Here is a 14,195-nt window from a genome sequence, read left to right as displayed (position 1 = left end):
TGGTTCATTGTGTAACTGTAGGTACGTCACAAATTGTATGCATCAAAATAATTCTCTGCAACTCCATTAGACGCTTGAACATAACAAATTAGAAGAAACATAATCGCAATATATAGGCATTGCCTGAACTGACTATGACCTACTTATTAAATGTATGTCACATTTATCAATGTTGACAATGCCTGGGGGAGCTTCATTAAGATCACACACACACACGCGCGCTCCCATATATAGCCATCATTAAAAGGTGCCGGATAAAAGGTCACCTTGGTGATAGAAAAGTGAATAAAAACATATGGACCAAGTCCAGAGTTGCCTAAAGCAGGGAAATGAACTCACAAGCCTTGCATATTCGGCCAACTATACTTGCCATTGATACATTACATAAACAATCTGAAGTGTGATCTGCAGATCTGCCCCGATGTTTCCATCACAGAGGTGGCTGCATGAACATCCCCAGAGGGACCTATACTCTAGTATTTAAAACATGCACAGGTACGGTTATGTATGTTCACATGGACAAGCCATATCCCATGACAATGCTGTCCCTTGAGGATCGCCACTCCTCTGCACCTCCATACATCTCAACCCACTTACACACGACCCAAGGATCTCATCTTTACACTTTTTACCTCTGCAGTCCTCAAGTATTAAACCTTTTCCCCTAATCTCTCCCTAGCGATGCAACGCTCTCCCACTCAGTACTTGTCAAGCACCTTCACTTCTCATGTTCAAAGCCCAGCGGCAAATGCACCTCTTAAAATAAATCCGATTGCATTATTTACATTTAAACTACCAACTCCAGATGCCCTTGACCGCCTCGACTGCACTTTTAATAATGCCGTTTTACTCCTAACCAAGTCTCCCAATGTACCACTTAGATTGTAAGCTCTCCGGGTCAGGGTCTCCCTTTGCTCATTTACTTGCTGCTCTCATCACCTCCGTAAAGTGCAGAGTACACCGTTAGCGCTATATAGCTACAATCATATATACAACTCATTTTCTGTTCAGGGTTATACAAAGAGGGGGAATCAGGTCGAGCAGCTTGGGATGCCCCTGCAAGGGGTTGAAGGTAAAAGAAAATTGCAGAATGGGTGCGAAGACAAATGAGTCAAGGTGTAACAATCATGAGCAAAAAGGTTTGTCAAGCACACCAAAAAATAGAGAGAAAAAAAAGTAGTTAAAAAAGTGAAATTTAATGACTTGAAAAAGTCACGGTTACAGCCAACGTTTCGGTGCCAACATGCACCTTCATCAAGTGCAAAGTAACCCATGAAAGTCTCCAGGGATAAACCATGTGTAGAAGGGGTTGCGGTGTATGTCAAGGGAAACAAATAATGTCCCCCAACCCCCTCCCCCTGCAAATCAGGGACTGTAAGAGTGTACACCAGTGTGTAAAAGATGCAACTGTTCTATTACAGCTGCCAATTTTCCGTTGTCGTCAGCGTGCGTCCTGGATATTCCTCCGCAACACTCGTGCCTGACAGCACTGCCAGGCATTTCCGACCCCCAGACACAAGAAAAGGAGTCACTTCCCATCCCTGAATATCCAGAGTCCCACGCAGCCATGATGCACATTTGAGACATTTGCACATTTCCTCTCGTGCCGTAACCCAGCGCTGCGCAATCTTTCCTGCTTGTCCCCCCCCCCCCCCCGCTTCCCTCCCTGCTCGCTCCCCCCACCCCCCTCGCTTACCTCCTCTCCGGCTCCCAGCGTCAAATGACTCCGTGGCGTCGCCGAAGAGAAGGTAAGTTACGTTGTAGAGGCCTCACGCGATCCCCCGGCATTTAAATGCCTTGGGGGAAGAGCGCGGGACCCCTGCAACCGCTCCTGCCCCCCCCCCCCGAATAACTTTGCACGCCCCCCAGTTTGTGCACCGCTGCCGTAACCTAGTCTACAAAGTGGGTATGTTTTGGGGTGGTTTTTTTTTGGGGGGGGGGGGGGGGAGAGAATAGGTATGAGCACAGTTTGTATTAGGGAAATCTGGGAGATTCTGAGCTTCCATTGTGGCTTGAACTGTGCATTTGGGAACTTTTGTCAGGGAGAAAGTAGAAAAATGTATAAAGCGACTTCCAATTACTAGAAGGTCCAAGATATAGATATGATAAAGCTGTGTAATACGGCAGGAATATGCTTATAGGGGGTCCATGTTAAAATGTACATGAAGCAAAAGGTGACGGTGTGCTCATTTGCATGTCATTTCCCATAATCCCTAGCTGCAGTGGAAGCACTGTATGCAACGAGATAATGGCGAAAGGCAGGGTTGTGGACCTGTCTAAGACATGTGACTGTGCTCCGTAGTAATACTTTTATAGCATAATATAAATAGTATTTTATGGTGCATGATAGATATAAAACACCAGTATATATACACAAGATACTAGAAATCTCTGTCCCACACGACCCAGTATATATATATTACTAGGAAAACCAATGGCTAATATTTTTTAAAAAAAAGCTAGAGTAATATCCCAAATTTGAAACGCTACACGGTGTACAATTGCCAAAAACTGGAAACAACCGACCCCCCCCCCCCCCATCCTTAAATCAAATAAACAATACAATTTGGCATATAGTCTATATGGAAAACCTCTCAGCCTATCTGAACGGCTCTACCTCGCAATTCTCTGAGATTTGGGCTCCTTGGTTCCGTCATGCAGGTATATCCCCATATACAGGCATACCCCGGTTTAAGGACACTCACTTTAAGTACACTCACTTTAAGTACACTCGCGAGTAAGGACATATCGCCCAATAGGCAAAACGGCAGCTCACACATGCGCCTGTCATCACGTCCTGAACAGCAATACCGGCTCCCTACCTGTACCGAAGCTGTGCGCAAGCGGGGAGACTACAGAGCCTGTTACAAATGCCTTATTTACATCAGTTAAGCACGTATATGACGATTGCCGTACAGTACATGCATCAATAAGTGGGGAAAGGGTAGTGATTCACTTTAAGTACATTTTCGCTTTACATACATGCTCCGGTCCCATTGCGTATGTTAATGCGGGGTATGCCTGTATAGACTAGAATACTTTGAACAGAGTGATACATGTGATATTTATATTGTTGAATATAGTACGATATTGGTACAAATGCTACCCCTTTCACCCCCCCTCCCCGATCTCCCTCTTCTCCACTGTTCCACAACCAGTTTATTTGTATTACTGTACCCCCCCTTTTTTTGTGTAGTATGTTGTGTTTACCTCATTTTGTATATTTGAAAATGCTCAATAAAAATTTAAGTAATAAAAAAAAAAAGACACCAGTATATAATACATTAGTATTCCAGAAAAATCACACACACCACTTACAATTGCAGCACACGGTCTGGTTCTCGGAAAGAACTGCTCTCTGGGCCCAGAGAAAAATCAATAGTACAAGACTGCAGGGGGTGAGGTGAGGAGGCTGCTTATGCCAAAGTCAAAAGGGCAGAGTGCCAAGGCTGACCATGCTCCACTGGACTTGTACTGGAGCCCAAATAACACAGCTGGGGTGTGGTGACTGGGGCAATGAAAGTGGCATTATATAGAGAAATGTATTCCTATTACACAGACTATCCAGGCATTTCCAGCACATAACATCACCTTAAAATAAACTCAGCAGCCCCCCCTACTCCATACGCTGTGAAAGCCCCTTCCATGTGCTGGACCAAAATGGAGCAAAACTCCTCTCCAGAACTGGGAAGACATCACAGCTTATGGAGTATGGAGCTTGTACCGGCACACTGGTGAAGTTACACCTTACAGACGTGCGGGGGTGTTTGGAAGCATCAATCCCCCATAAAAATGTAGGAAAGGTCCCAGGCGTGTGTAGGGCGATGAAGGATTATTAGAGGTTTGATGTCAAAAATCGGTAGCTGCAACTACTGAAAATCCCAGAAAAAAAAAAACAAATAATACCACCCGCTAGGTTTTTGTTTTGCATGTCCACCTTCTAAGAGAAAAGTCTTTGAGCAGTTTCAATTGCGCGGTCATACTCGGCACTTTATTATACGGCAGCATCGTGGGCTGTGGAAAGGGGTTACCAAAAAGGAGATGTTGCATTTGGATACCTTGCTGAACTGATGATCCAGTTGTGCTCCACGCATCTCGTGCTCTGTATCAACATGAAGTCAATAGAGAATAGTCAACATGGTCTTGATTAGATTTTCCTTGAAAGATGCTGTCTGGCTTTTAATGGGAGACGCTAATGGACAGGTGAACAGGGATAGTAGGTCAGAGATAATTAAGTGGGGCCACTGCAGGCTCCAATGAGCTGCACTCTCTGCCAGAGACAGCTGGGCAGTGCCCCCCAGGCGAGATTAAGTGGGTGTTCAGCGAACAAATGGTTTATGCCTGTGGTCTAGAACAGTGAAGCTAGTCTTTGACTGAGCCCCCTGTGGTAAAGCTGGGATATCCTCAAAACCTGACCTGTTGGGGGGGGGGGGTCTTGAGGTTTGGAGTTAAGCATCCCGGTTCTAAACAAACAGAAGTCGTATCAATCAGACTGGTTCCATCAAAGGCGTTAACAGTTAAGATGCTGTTTGCAGACCCATTTGGCACTCAATGGGGTTAAATAATAGCCCTGCAACCAGTGAAATGCCAATTACCCCTATAATCAGACAATTACTCCTGGCAACGTTTTCTGCCTCAACAGGGAAATAATTTGGCAGCGCAGCTAAAGAGCCGTACTCCGAAAAGGTCACATTAGTCGAAAAGTATCTGACAACATACGTCACAAAAAAAACCATGTGACATCTCTAGAAGTTGATCTTGGAGATCAGGAAGAATGGGAAACATGTTGCGGTTTGGGAATAAAAATGATTTAAAAAAAATGTCAGCTTTGTTTTCCCCAAATAGCACCTTTTCCCGAAGAGTAGTACAGTAATGCAGACGGTTTGAAAAGGCTTCCTATCTTCTCTGCAGCTGAACTCCACACTAATTAATGGGGCAGTCCCATGTAGCAGGTAACAACAACCTCATCCGTATAATTGGCATCATTAGAAGATGCAATTCCCCTTAAAGTAATAGTTGTACTTATTTGCATTTGTTTAAAAAAAAAAAAAAAAAACCAGGGAACATCTTGCCAGCCACCCAATTTAATCATTTCAGTTACTTCTGTTTACCAGTAACAAGCCCGCTTCATAATTACTATTCCAACAATGGACAAAAAACACAACAGTTCACAGTCTCACCGAGACAACAAATAAAGATGGAAAAAAAACACTCCAAAAGCATTTGTTTACCATGGAAAGAACACTTAAAAAAAAAAAGATCAGTGCTCAGTTGAGATCGGGGGGTCCCCACGTGAGATTGGGGGATTTTTGTATTTTTTCAAAGCCGAATTATTTTTTACTCGAATGGTACAATATGCAATGTAAGCGACACTGCATGTGAGCATGCAGTAGTGACCGGCTAGTCATGTAAGCCCAGAGAGGCATCAATACAAGGATATGGCAGAACCTGCCTTCCTAACACTGGTCACCACTTCCTTGTGGTGGTCTGGAGTTCCTGGACCTTTGAAACATTAAATCCAAAAAGGCACGCTGGCCTTTGAAGTGGAGGCAACAAATTGCAACACCACCTGAGCAATGCCCGCGTTATCCACATCCACGTACTGCGCTCCGGGAAAAAACAGGACTGCGGGACGTTCCACAAAACGTTAGTGTGTGTACCGCGTTTCACACATTCCCGTAATAAACGGACCATTTTTGTTAGAATAAATCTAATCGAAAGAAGTTTAATAGAACAATAAAAGAAGACCCTGATAATGAGGTCTGGGCTGCGGAGGGTGGAGAGAGAATTCAGCTGTCCAGCTTCCCATATAAATGTCCCTGCTGGCCTCTCTCCAGCGAGTCTCCAGTTAGAGACATGACAGCTCTTGGTGATTGATTAATGTCCCGGGTAGCTTTAAAGTGTGAACAGACATTTGTTCACAACATAATACTTGCATTATACCCAGGCTTGGTCCCGAGTGCTCTATGCTGGCATCCTGGAAAGCCTTTCCTCAAGCCGAAGGGTCATTGCATAATTAGATATGTAGATGTATTTACCTGCCTCAGGACAACATTTGGGTGTATGCATCTGTGCACATGTATAATATATGTGTCTACGTATAACGTGTGTCTGTGCATATGTATAATATATGTATATGTATAACGTGTGTATGTCCATGTACAATATCTGGGTGTGTAAAAGACACAATATAACTACCCACAGGAGCTTGCAATCAAATCTGTTTTTAGTAGCACAGGGAGAACGTCCCCTTCCGAACCCCCCGACCACAGCAATGTTCATGGTGAATTTGCCACCTGGCGTAACTAAGAGCACTGGAAGATGTCGGTGTGGAGGCCACATTCTATACAGCGCAGAGTTTTATAGACGACGGATTATTCAGCTGCTAGAAGCGGCCACATTTACAGGCCCTGACTGGAGACCACGTGCTTTCCATAATACTGGTCTTTTCTAGCACATCCAGGTTCCACATCTAGGTCCTTGCTGCCTCCTCCCAACTACCTCCAGTGTGATAGTGATTCACGCCGGACACTCTCGGATGCCAATTGGACATTGGCCCCCACGTGCCCCTAGGTTAGTTTGGTATCACTTCCCACCGCATTGGTGGGCAAAAGGCAGCCCATTGGGTCCCCAACCACTAGCCACTCTCTCTCCCCTCGCGCAGAAGGAACCTGTGGCCGGCATTGAGTGGGGCTTCTCTCCGCTGCTCATGACATGCGCTGGAATATATGTTGCATGTGAAGTCGGGCCCAGTGCATGGTCTTACCCTCCTGCACATGAAGTTCTCTTGCTATGCACAGACCCGGGATGCCCCCCTGGGGAAGTAGTGATGGGAGGAAGACATTAGACCGGCCTCCCCTGGAATATCACATATCCGATGAGGCAGCAACTACGTCTTCCGCCAGCCCATGGCCGACGCTGGCTGCCACCCAAACACAAGACTCTGCATCCTTACCAGGGAATTAGAGACCTGCTCCAATATACTCTGCCCATCTCATACACAAATAGCACCTCAATACAAGGGGGTCTAAGGATGCAGTGCCACTATGCACCGTACACTGGGTATACAATAAAGAAATAAAAAACAGCAGTTATGAGAGGGACTCGCCACAAATCATCTAGTTTAGAAAACCATACTGGGATGGAGTCCACTGAAAGCTCGCACCCATATAACCGCTACTATTTTAGCATGTCCCCGGCAGTAAAAGGGGGGAGCCTCACAGTAAGTAAAAAAAAAACTATGGGGGAAAGGAGATGGGGGAAAAGAAAAAGAAGAAAATGACATGTGCCAGAAGAGAGCAGAATAAGCCAGTGTTCCAGGCAGGACTGACAAGACAAAAAGCAATCAGCACATTTCTGGGCCTCATAATTGAAAGTATCAGTCTCTCCCTCTCTGGCTGCATTGATCTCTCCCCTCGCTCCCTCCTCCCCCACAGCTCGGGTGCACTAAAGACCTATTAAAAAGCTGCTATTTGGAGTTCGATAGCAGGAGGAAGAATCGCTGAGATGTGAGGGCCGCCACTGCTCGTCACTTTAGATCAGATATCGATCTTTCCGAGCGTCCCCCATCCCCACTCCTTTAAAAGTATACACACACGTATATGTATATTAAACAAACAAAGCGTGAATACAGCGCCAATCATCAATACAATACAGAAGTGACGGCAAATAGAATGCAAACATACACAAATGCCTCAGCTGTACAGGTAAATTCTCACATAGAGCCTAGGAAATTAGTTGAAAGATCTGTAAAATGCACCCTGGCTGCTTCTTGTACGATATCCAAAACCCAACCTAAAAAAACAAGAAATGCAAGTACAGTATAGAACCGTTCCATACAGTGCCACAAATTTTTATCTCATTCTATGCTTGGGAGTGCATTTATTTTATTCGTGGCATTGTATTAAACGGTTTTATACTTACACTATGGAGCATGAGCTTCTTCTGTTTTAGATGTGTGTATATGCACACATACACATGTATGCATGCACATACACACCAAAAACTGTTTTTTTGAATACTCGGTTCCTCTGTCTTAATTATATTACGATTTATATTTTTTGTACATAAATACCTGCGTATTTAATGTTTTTAACAACATCTGTTATTAATCGGAAATAATGAAAAAAAAACCCCTGCGTGTCACCTAGTATTTCTGAATGCCTAAAAGCGGTGATCTATCCCAGTATTAAAACACTACACATATCAAGCAATGGGACATATATGAAGTATTTACACATGTTGCAATGTTACAGGATAGAAGGGTGCTCAGCAGAATTGAGCAGTGCATTACTACCATGACACTGCAGAGTACTGGTGTTACAGTATCAGCATGTATGGAAGAGGAAGGGCTTCCGACAATAACTGCTATCTGCAGGCTGCATTCCGTGCTTCTCTCAGCTGGGTTAAATGTCAGATCTATACTGAGCTCCCTGCCCTTCCTGCGCAAGCTTCCTGGCGATAAGCACCACACGTGCAATGGACGCCACGGAGCCACTTCTAGTCCACTACAGGGCGCCTCATCCCATTCCCCACTGGGAAGAGGGCGTGGGATAAGAGCTGCCTATTCTTTCGCCTGCAAAGAACTTGTGTGTGGCTTCACTAAACCGGCATCACAAACAGCAACAAACGGAGTCTTGTCCAGGACCAAAACCGCTACTAAAACTTTGGACCACAAGACAAAAAATGTCCCAACTGTGGGAACGGGACAATTCGCCATGGCCGTCTCGCAGGAGGGTTTGGTCTTTTTACAGCTTATGATTGTTAGGGTTAGGTGTTAAGATTAGGAATATTACGGTTAGGGGTCAGGGGTAGGAATGTTAGGCGTTAGCGTTTTTAGGGTTAGGGCCCTAGGTTGCCATTACCCAATATAGACCGATCATCTGCGGCGGCCAACTGTCCCAGACCCTGCAACTGTATCCTTGCCTTTTATTGCTCTGAATAGGACGTTTTAATATATTATCTTGCGACACCATGCTGGATTTTTTGCAACGCTATGTGCACCGTACTCTTTAGATTTAAAATCTCTTCTGCAAACCATGCATCAATGCAAGATACGGGAAGGGGACATTACCTGTTCACCACCGCCATGCTGTAGCCTTTTAGCAGTGGGTGGTAGATACCCTCAGCACCCCAACACTGTACATCAGATTCCTCCGTCACTGGGAGGTGTATATGACAAAACCAAAAGATGCCAGATTCGGGAGACGAGGGGGGAAATTTAGCATTTCACTACATTTTTTCTTCTTCTTAAGCAAGAGTGATAAATGTATTGTTCTCATGAGCCTACACCTGTCACAGAAAGAATGAGAAGTGACAGCCACTCGCTCGTTCAAAAGCTCCATCATTATGTTCTGAAGCTGATTAGAGGAGGTGTAGAAACACGACCAAAAAAAAGATTCCCCCATTTACTTTTTTTTTGTAAATACTTAAAAAAAAAAAAAAAAAAGAAGCTTAGTTAAACATGGCCATGCCGGCATTTACAAAAAAAATGTAAAAATCAATAAATATATTGTATATAATAGTTTTAATCTATTAAACATATCCCTGCCATTGCACACCTGTAATGCGACTTCGGAAAAAGCGGCTGACACTTATGAGCCGTCTTCCAGGACAGAAAGAAGTTCTAAACCGTCTAATGTTCAAACCAGCACGGGGAGAAATGGTTCATTCAGTGCTAGTACGGCCTCTCCAAAAGCCAGAGGGTAATTCAGCCTCGGGAGAAGTAGGACAAGGGCGCTATATTTGCATCCTAATCAATTACAAAAACACCAAAGCCAAACCCTGACATTTCCATCCAAGAAAACAGAAGTCCTTATCTGTGGCCAATGTGTGAACCAGACAGCAAAAAGGTCAAAGGAGCCGCGGATGAACTAAAAAGACAACTAATCTGCAATTTGTATCACCAAAAACTACCAGCTCATTTATTTACCACTTTGGGGTCCATCATGGGACCAAAAACGTTGGAAGATTGCGCAATAAACCAACCTTGCGATAGCAACCCTTCCGTGCGCACTTTGTGGACACGCGCCAGTTGAGATTAAACAGCTCAGTCCAGACAGAGAAGGGGAAGCTGGGCTGCGACCCTTACCTTTTTTAAGCTGCCACTGCGCGTCCCGGCAAACACAACCGTGTGCCCCCGATAATCATAGGCAGCGACAGACGTCATGCCGTCCTCCTTGTCCAGGAACAGCGGCGTCCCTTCAATGGTGACCGTCCCTCCCAGAGGCTGGTTAAAATCCTGACCGCAGAAATTGTCATCGATCTGCAGAGGCTGCAGGGAGCAGGAAAGGAGCAAGAAATCAGAAACACGCATTCACATTATTTATTTCATTTTTAAATACAAGTTTGAGGTCAGTTCAATAAAAAAAAAATATATATATATATATATATATATATATATATATATATATACACATATACATATATACACATATATATATATATATATACATACATACACACTCTGGTCTTTACACCTTTAAAGTAAACAAATAACCATGGCAAGTTTAACTAATTTGCTCCACAGACACATTGAAGGCCACCAGCATGGCTTAGTAATGTGGTCCTAAATCTATGGCAGGACACCTTTTTATCAGACGGCTATAAGAGTTATCCAAGTGTTGCTTACTTTGTAAATATGGAGACTTAAACCTTGGGTGGGTTATGAATTTCGACTCCTTTTGGAATCCCCTCCCACAAGTACACAGTCCTGTTAAAGCTGCAGTTTAAGCTTCCGTTTAAAAAAAAAAAATCCATTCAATCTGTGCATCAATACAATCTGCACACTGACAAGTGATGAGCTAAATTGCCGATCGATTCGTTCTCCTGTGATCGATCGGTGAAGATTCAGCTCAGGGGTTCTTTAAAATCGCTGTTAGGGCTGCAGAAGACTACCCAGGATGCAAAGCTCTGTGTGGAAGATCATGTGACCAGGCAGGCACTATACAATTGGTGCACTGCTAGAGAGAGGGCAAAAGGGGTGTGCCAGAGCCTCTCTCAGAAGAGGAAGAGGAAGTGACTTTGTAAATGGTCGCTATAGAAACAAAAATGCTTGTTACATTCGAATACATGTAAAAAAAATGTCTTTAAAGTGTTTTTTTTTATGTTACAAGTATTTTCTCATAGCATAGAACTGATTAAAAAAACAAAACAAGTAGGATATTGCTTTAACTGCCGCTTTAAGCTAAATGAGCCACGGGTAAACAAATAAAATGAACAGAAGTGGTCCGAAAAGAAATCCTTTATAAAAAAAGCTTGCAAATACAAATTATACTTTGGAGACCATTATATTTAGTTGAAATAGCCCAACAGACATGGAATTTGGGGCAGGGGGAGAGGGGGAGTTATGGGCTGTCCCTTTAACAGGGAAACCAGGGAGAGGGCAGGAGCAGGAAGAGGGGTGAAAGTTAGACCGCCTTGTTTGGGTCTGGTGCAAGGCGACACTCCCGCAGGTGTCGGGGGTTGGTGATAACATTGAAACACAACAGGAAAGAAAACGTCGGAGCTGGGGAACAAACTACACTGTATTCCTCTCCGCTGAATATTGCAGGAGACCTACTGTAACAGGGACTTATCACTGTTTGAGAGAAACTGCCTCTAAATCCCGCAGGGAGCTGGTTAATTGCAGACAGGAAATTAACTAGACTCCACCTGGCCACATTAGAGCCCTAAGAATAGCCTCCTGTTGGAAACAGGAGATAGATTCCTTAGCTCACATTTGGGCTGAGAGAAGGAGAGCAGAGACGCCTGCACACAGACACTGTCTTGAGCACAAAGGCTGTACCTCTGCACACATCTTTTGCACCCACTAAGGAAGACCCAGGATAAAGGGGAATCTGTTACCATCTCCAGTGTCAATGTTTCAGTTAAGGTCCACCGCCCACGTAAGATAGAGGGGCTTCCATGCCAGTGAGCCCTATGGGGAACACTTGACATATGCAACGTACTGGATGCAGAATTCCTTTTTACCAACACAAACAATGGCTTTATATTTATATACAGGCGGCGGATTTCCCATTAGTTGAAAAATAAAAAGGGTGTTTGATCCACACACTGGCAGGTACAATAGGGGCAGGTCTTCATTGCAGACCCAAATTACAGCTACTGTACCTGCCCAATAAGTACAAGTTATGGGGTATGATGCCAGTCACGGACACTGAAGGAGTTAAAATAAGATGGCTTCAAAGTCTATTTGGTCATATAAACCTTCAAAAAAAAAAAAAAAACTGCAGTTGCTCTGCCAACGGCCTTGGCAAATATTTATCATTAGCACCGCAGCAAGGAGTGGTCAGGCTGCTTGGGGCCTGTGATTCTTTGCCATTTTTTGGGGAGGTGCAGAGGGCACGTTGGCAGGTGCAGCCAGAGGAGACAGGGGACAGTGTGGGCTAAACCCTTTATTCCCCCCACAAAAAACAAAAAAAAAACAAAAAGAGAAGTCAGCTTCTGAGGTCAGCAAAGAGGTTCAGAGCAGTGTCAGGGGAGGGATATAGAAAGGTAATAAAGTATCACAAAGTATCAGTTTGTAACCAAGGAGTGTGGCCTGTGTGAGAGACTGCCCCTCACCCCATCACTGCTCTCTCTGCACCCATCAACCTCTCAGGGTCTCCCCACCTCACTTTGCATTGCAGATGAGATGCATGAACAGCAAGCTGCAGCCTTCCTGGCAACCTTCCCTTTAACCATGAAGTGCTCTGCTGACTGTATTAATATTTGGACGTCGGTAACAGGGATGCAAACGCCTCCTGAAGCTTCAGCGGCATAAAATCACATTCCCTCGCTGGGAGACACCCTTTTTTTTTTTACGCCGCCCGTACAGATGCAGCCAGGCGAACACGAGACACCGTGCAGGGGGGGGCGGCGCCTGGACGAGATTCATTCACATGCACAAAGGGGCATTGAGAGACCAGTGGGCACATGGAAGAGGACAAGCGGCACAGAGAGAAGGTGGCAGAGGCACAAAAAGGAGGCTCTGAAAAATGTACCAAATAGAATCTCAGGGAAGCTAAAAGTGTAAGATGTGGCACTAAACCATTACAGTTACATACACCTACATCATGCAGAAATATAAATACAAGTGTGTGTGTGTGTGTGTGTGTGTGTGTGTGTATATATATACACACACACACACACACACACACACACATATATATACACACACATACATATATACACACACACACACACACACACACACACACACACACATGTATATATACATACACACATCTATATCTATATAATCGAAAATCTTGTTTGTGAGTGTCTGGAGACCATTTGCTTGGTCCGTCGGTCCGCCCGCCCTCCCACGGCTCTCATTGGCCGGTGTGACCCGCCCCCCCCAGTGTCCCGCCCCCCCACGGCTCTCATTGGCCCCCCAGAGCACGCTCTCTTCTGCTCTCACCTCCCACAGACCGCCCTCACCCTTCCCCGGCGCCCTCACCCTTCCCCGGCGCTCTCACCTCCCACAGGCCGCTCCCACCCTTCCCCGGCGCTCTCACCTCCCACAGGCCGCTTCCTTCCCCGGCGCTCTCACCCGTCCCCGGCGCTCTCACCCGTCCCCGGCGCTCTCACCCGTCCCCGGCGCTCTCACCCGTCCCCGGCGCTCTCACCCGTCCCCGGCGCTCTCACTCCCCACAGGCCGCTCTCTTCCCCGGCGCTCTCACCTCCCACAGGCCGCTCCCTTCCCCCAGCTCTCACCCTCTCCCCGGCTTTCACCCTTACTGTGCTCTCCCTCACACATACCGCCTCACCTCCCGCCCCCAACCCCCCTCTCAGCAAACCCCAGCCTCCTCGGCACCGCCGCCTCATCTCGAGGCGGAGGGCTGCAGCGGGGGTCTCCCGCCCTGCAGGAGGGACCCCCCCGCATGCCCTCTGCTGCTCTTTGTGCAGCTCCCCCACCCCCTCCCTCCCTCCCTATGCCCTCTGTCCGGCCCCCCCCCCCCACCACATGCCCTCTGTCCGGCTCCCGTCCGATTACCCCCCCCCCCTTAGCAGATGGCTGCAGCTGGGCAGGAGGGAGCTGCTGACGGCTGTATGCTGTAAGGTAAGTAGTTCCCCCACACACACACACATTCCCTCCTCTCCGGCCTGATCCGTACACACACACACACACACACACACACACACACACACACACACACACACACACACACATATACACATATACACACACACACGTATACACACATGCGCAC

At 45.9% G+C, this 14,195-nt stretch overlaps 1 protein-coding gene across 6 annotated transcripts in view; it reads right to left on the bottom strand.

Moving 5' to 3' along the window:
• Positions 1–14,195, bottom strand: part of PLXNA1 (plexin A1) — a 256,653-nt gene that overhangs the window by 203,955 nt on the left and 38,503 nt on the right. For all 6 annotated transcript variants that reach the window (XM_075574585.1, XM_075574582.1, XM_075574587.1 and 3 more), the window contains one exon: positions 10,091–10,273. In XM_075574585.1, coding sequence (XP_075430700.1) covers positions 10,091–10,273 — 183 coding nt within the window. The remainder of the gene's footprint in view (positions 1–10,090; positions 10,274–14,195) is intronic.

The sequence above is a fragment of the Ascaphus truei genome, chromosome 17 (genome assembly GCF_040206685.1).
Source record: "Ascaphus truei isolate aAscTru1 chromosome 17, aAscTru1.hap1, whole genome shotgun sequence".
Lineage (NCBI taxonomy): Eukaryota > Metazoa > Chordata > Amphibia > Anura > Ascaphidae > Ascaphus > Ascaphus truei.
The sequence above is the reverse complement of the archived record's forward strand: the minus strand, read 5'-3'. Positions and strand labels throughout refer to the sequence as shown.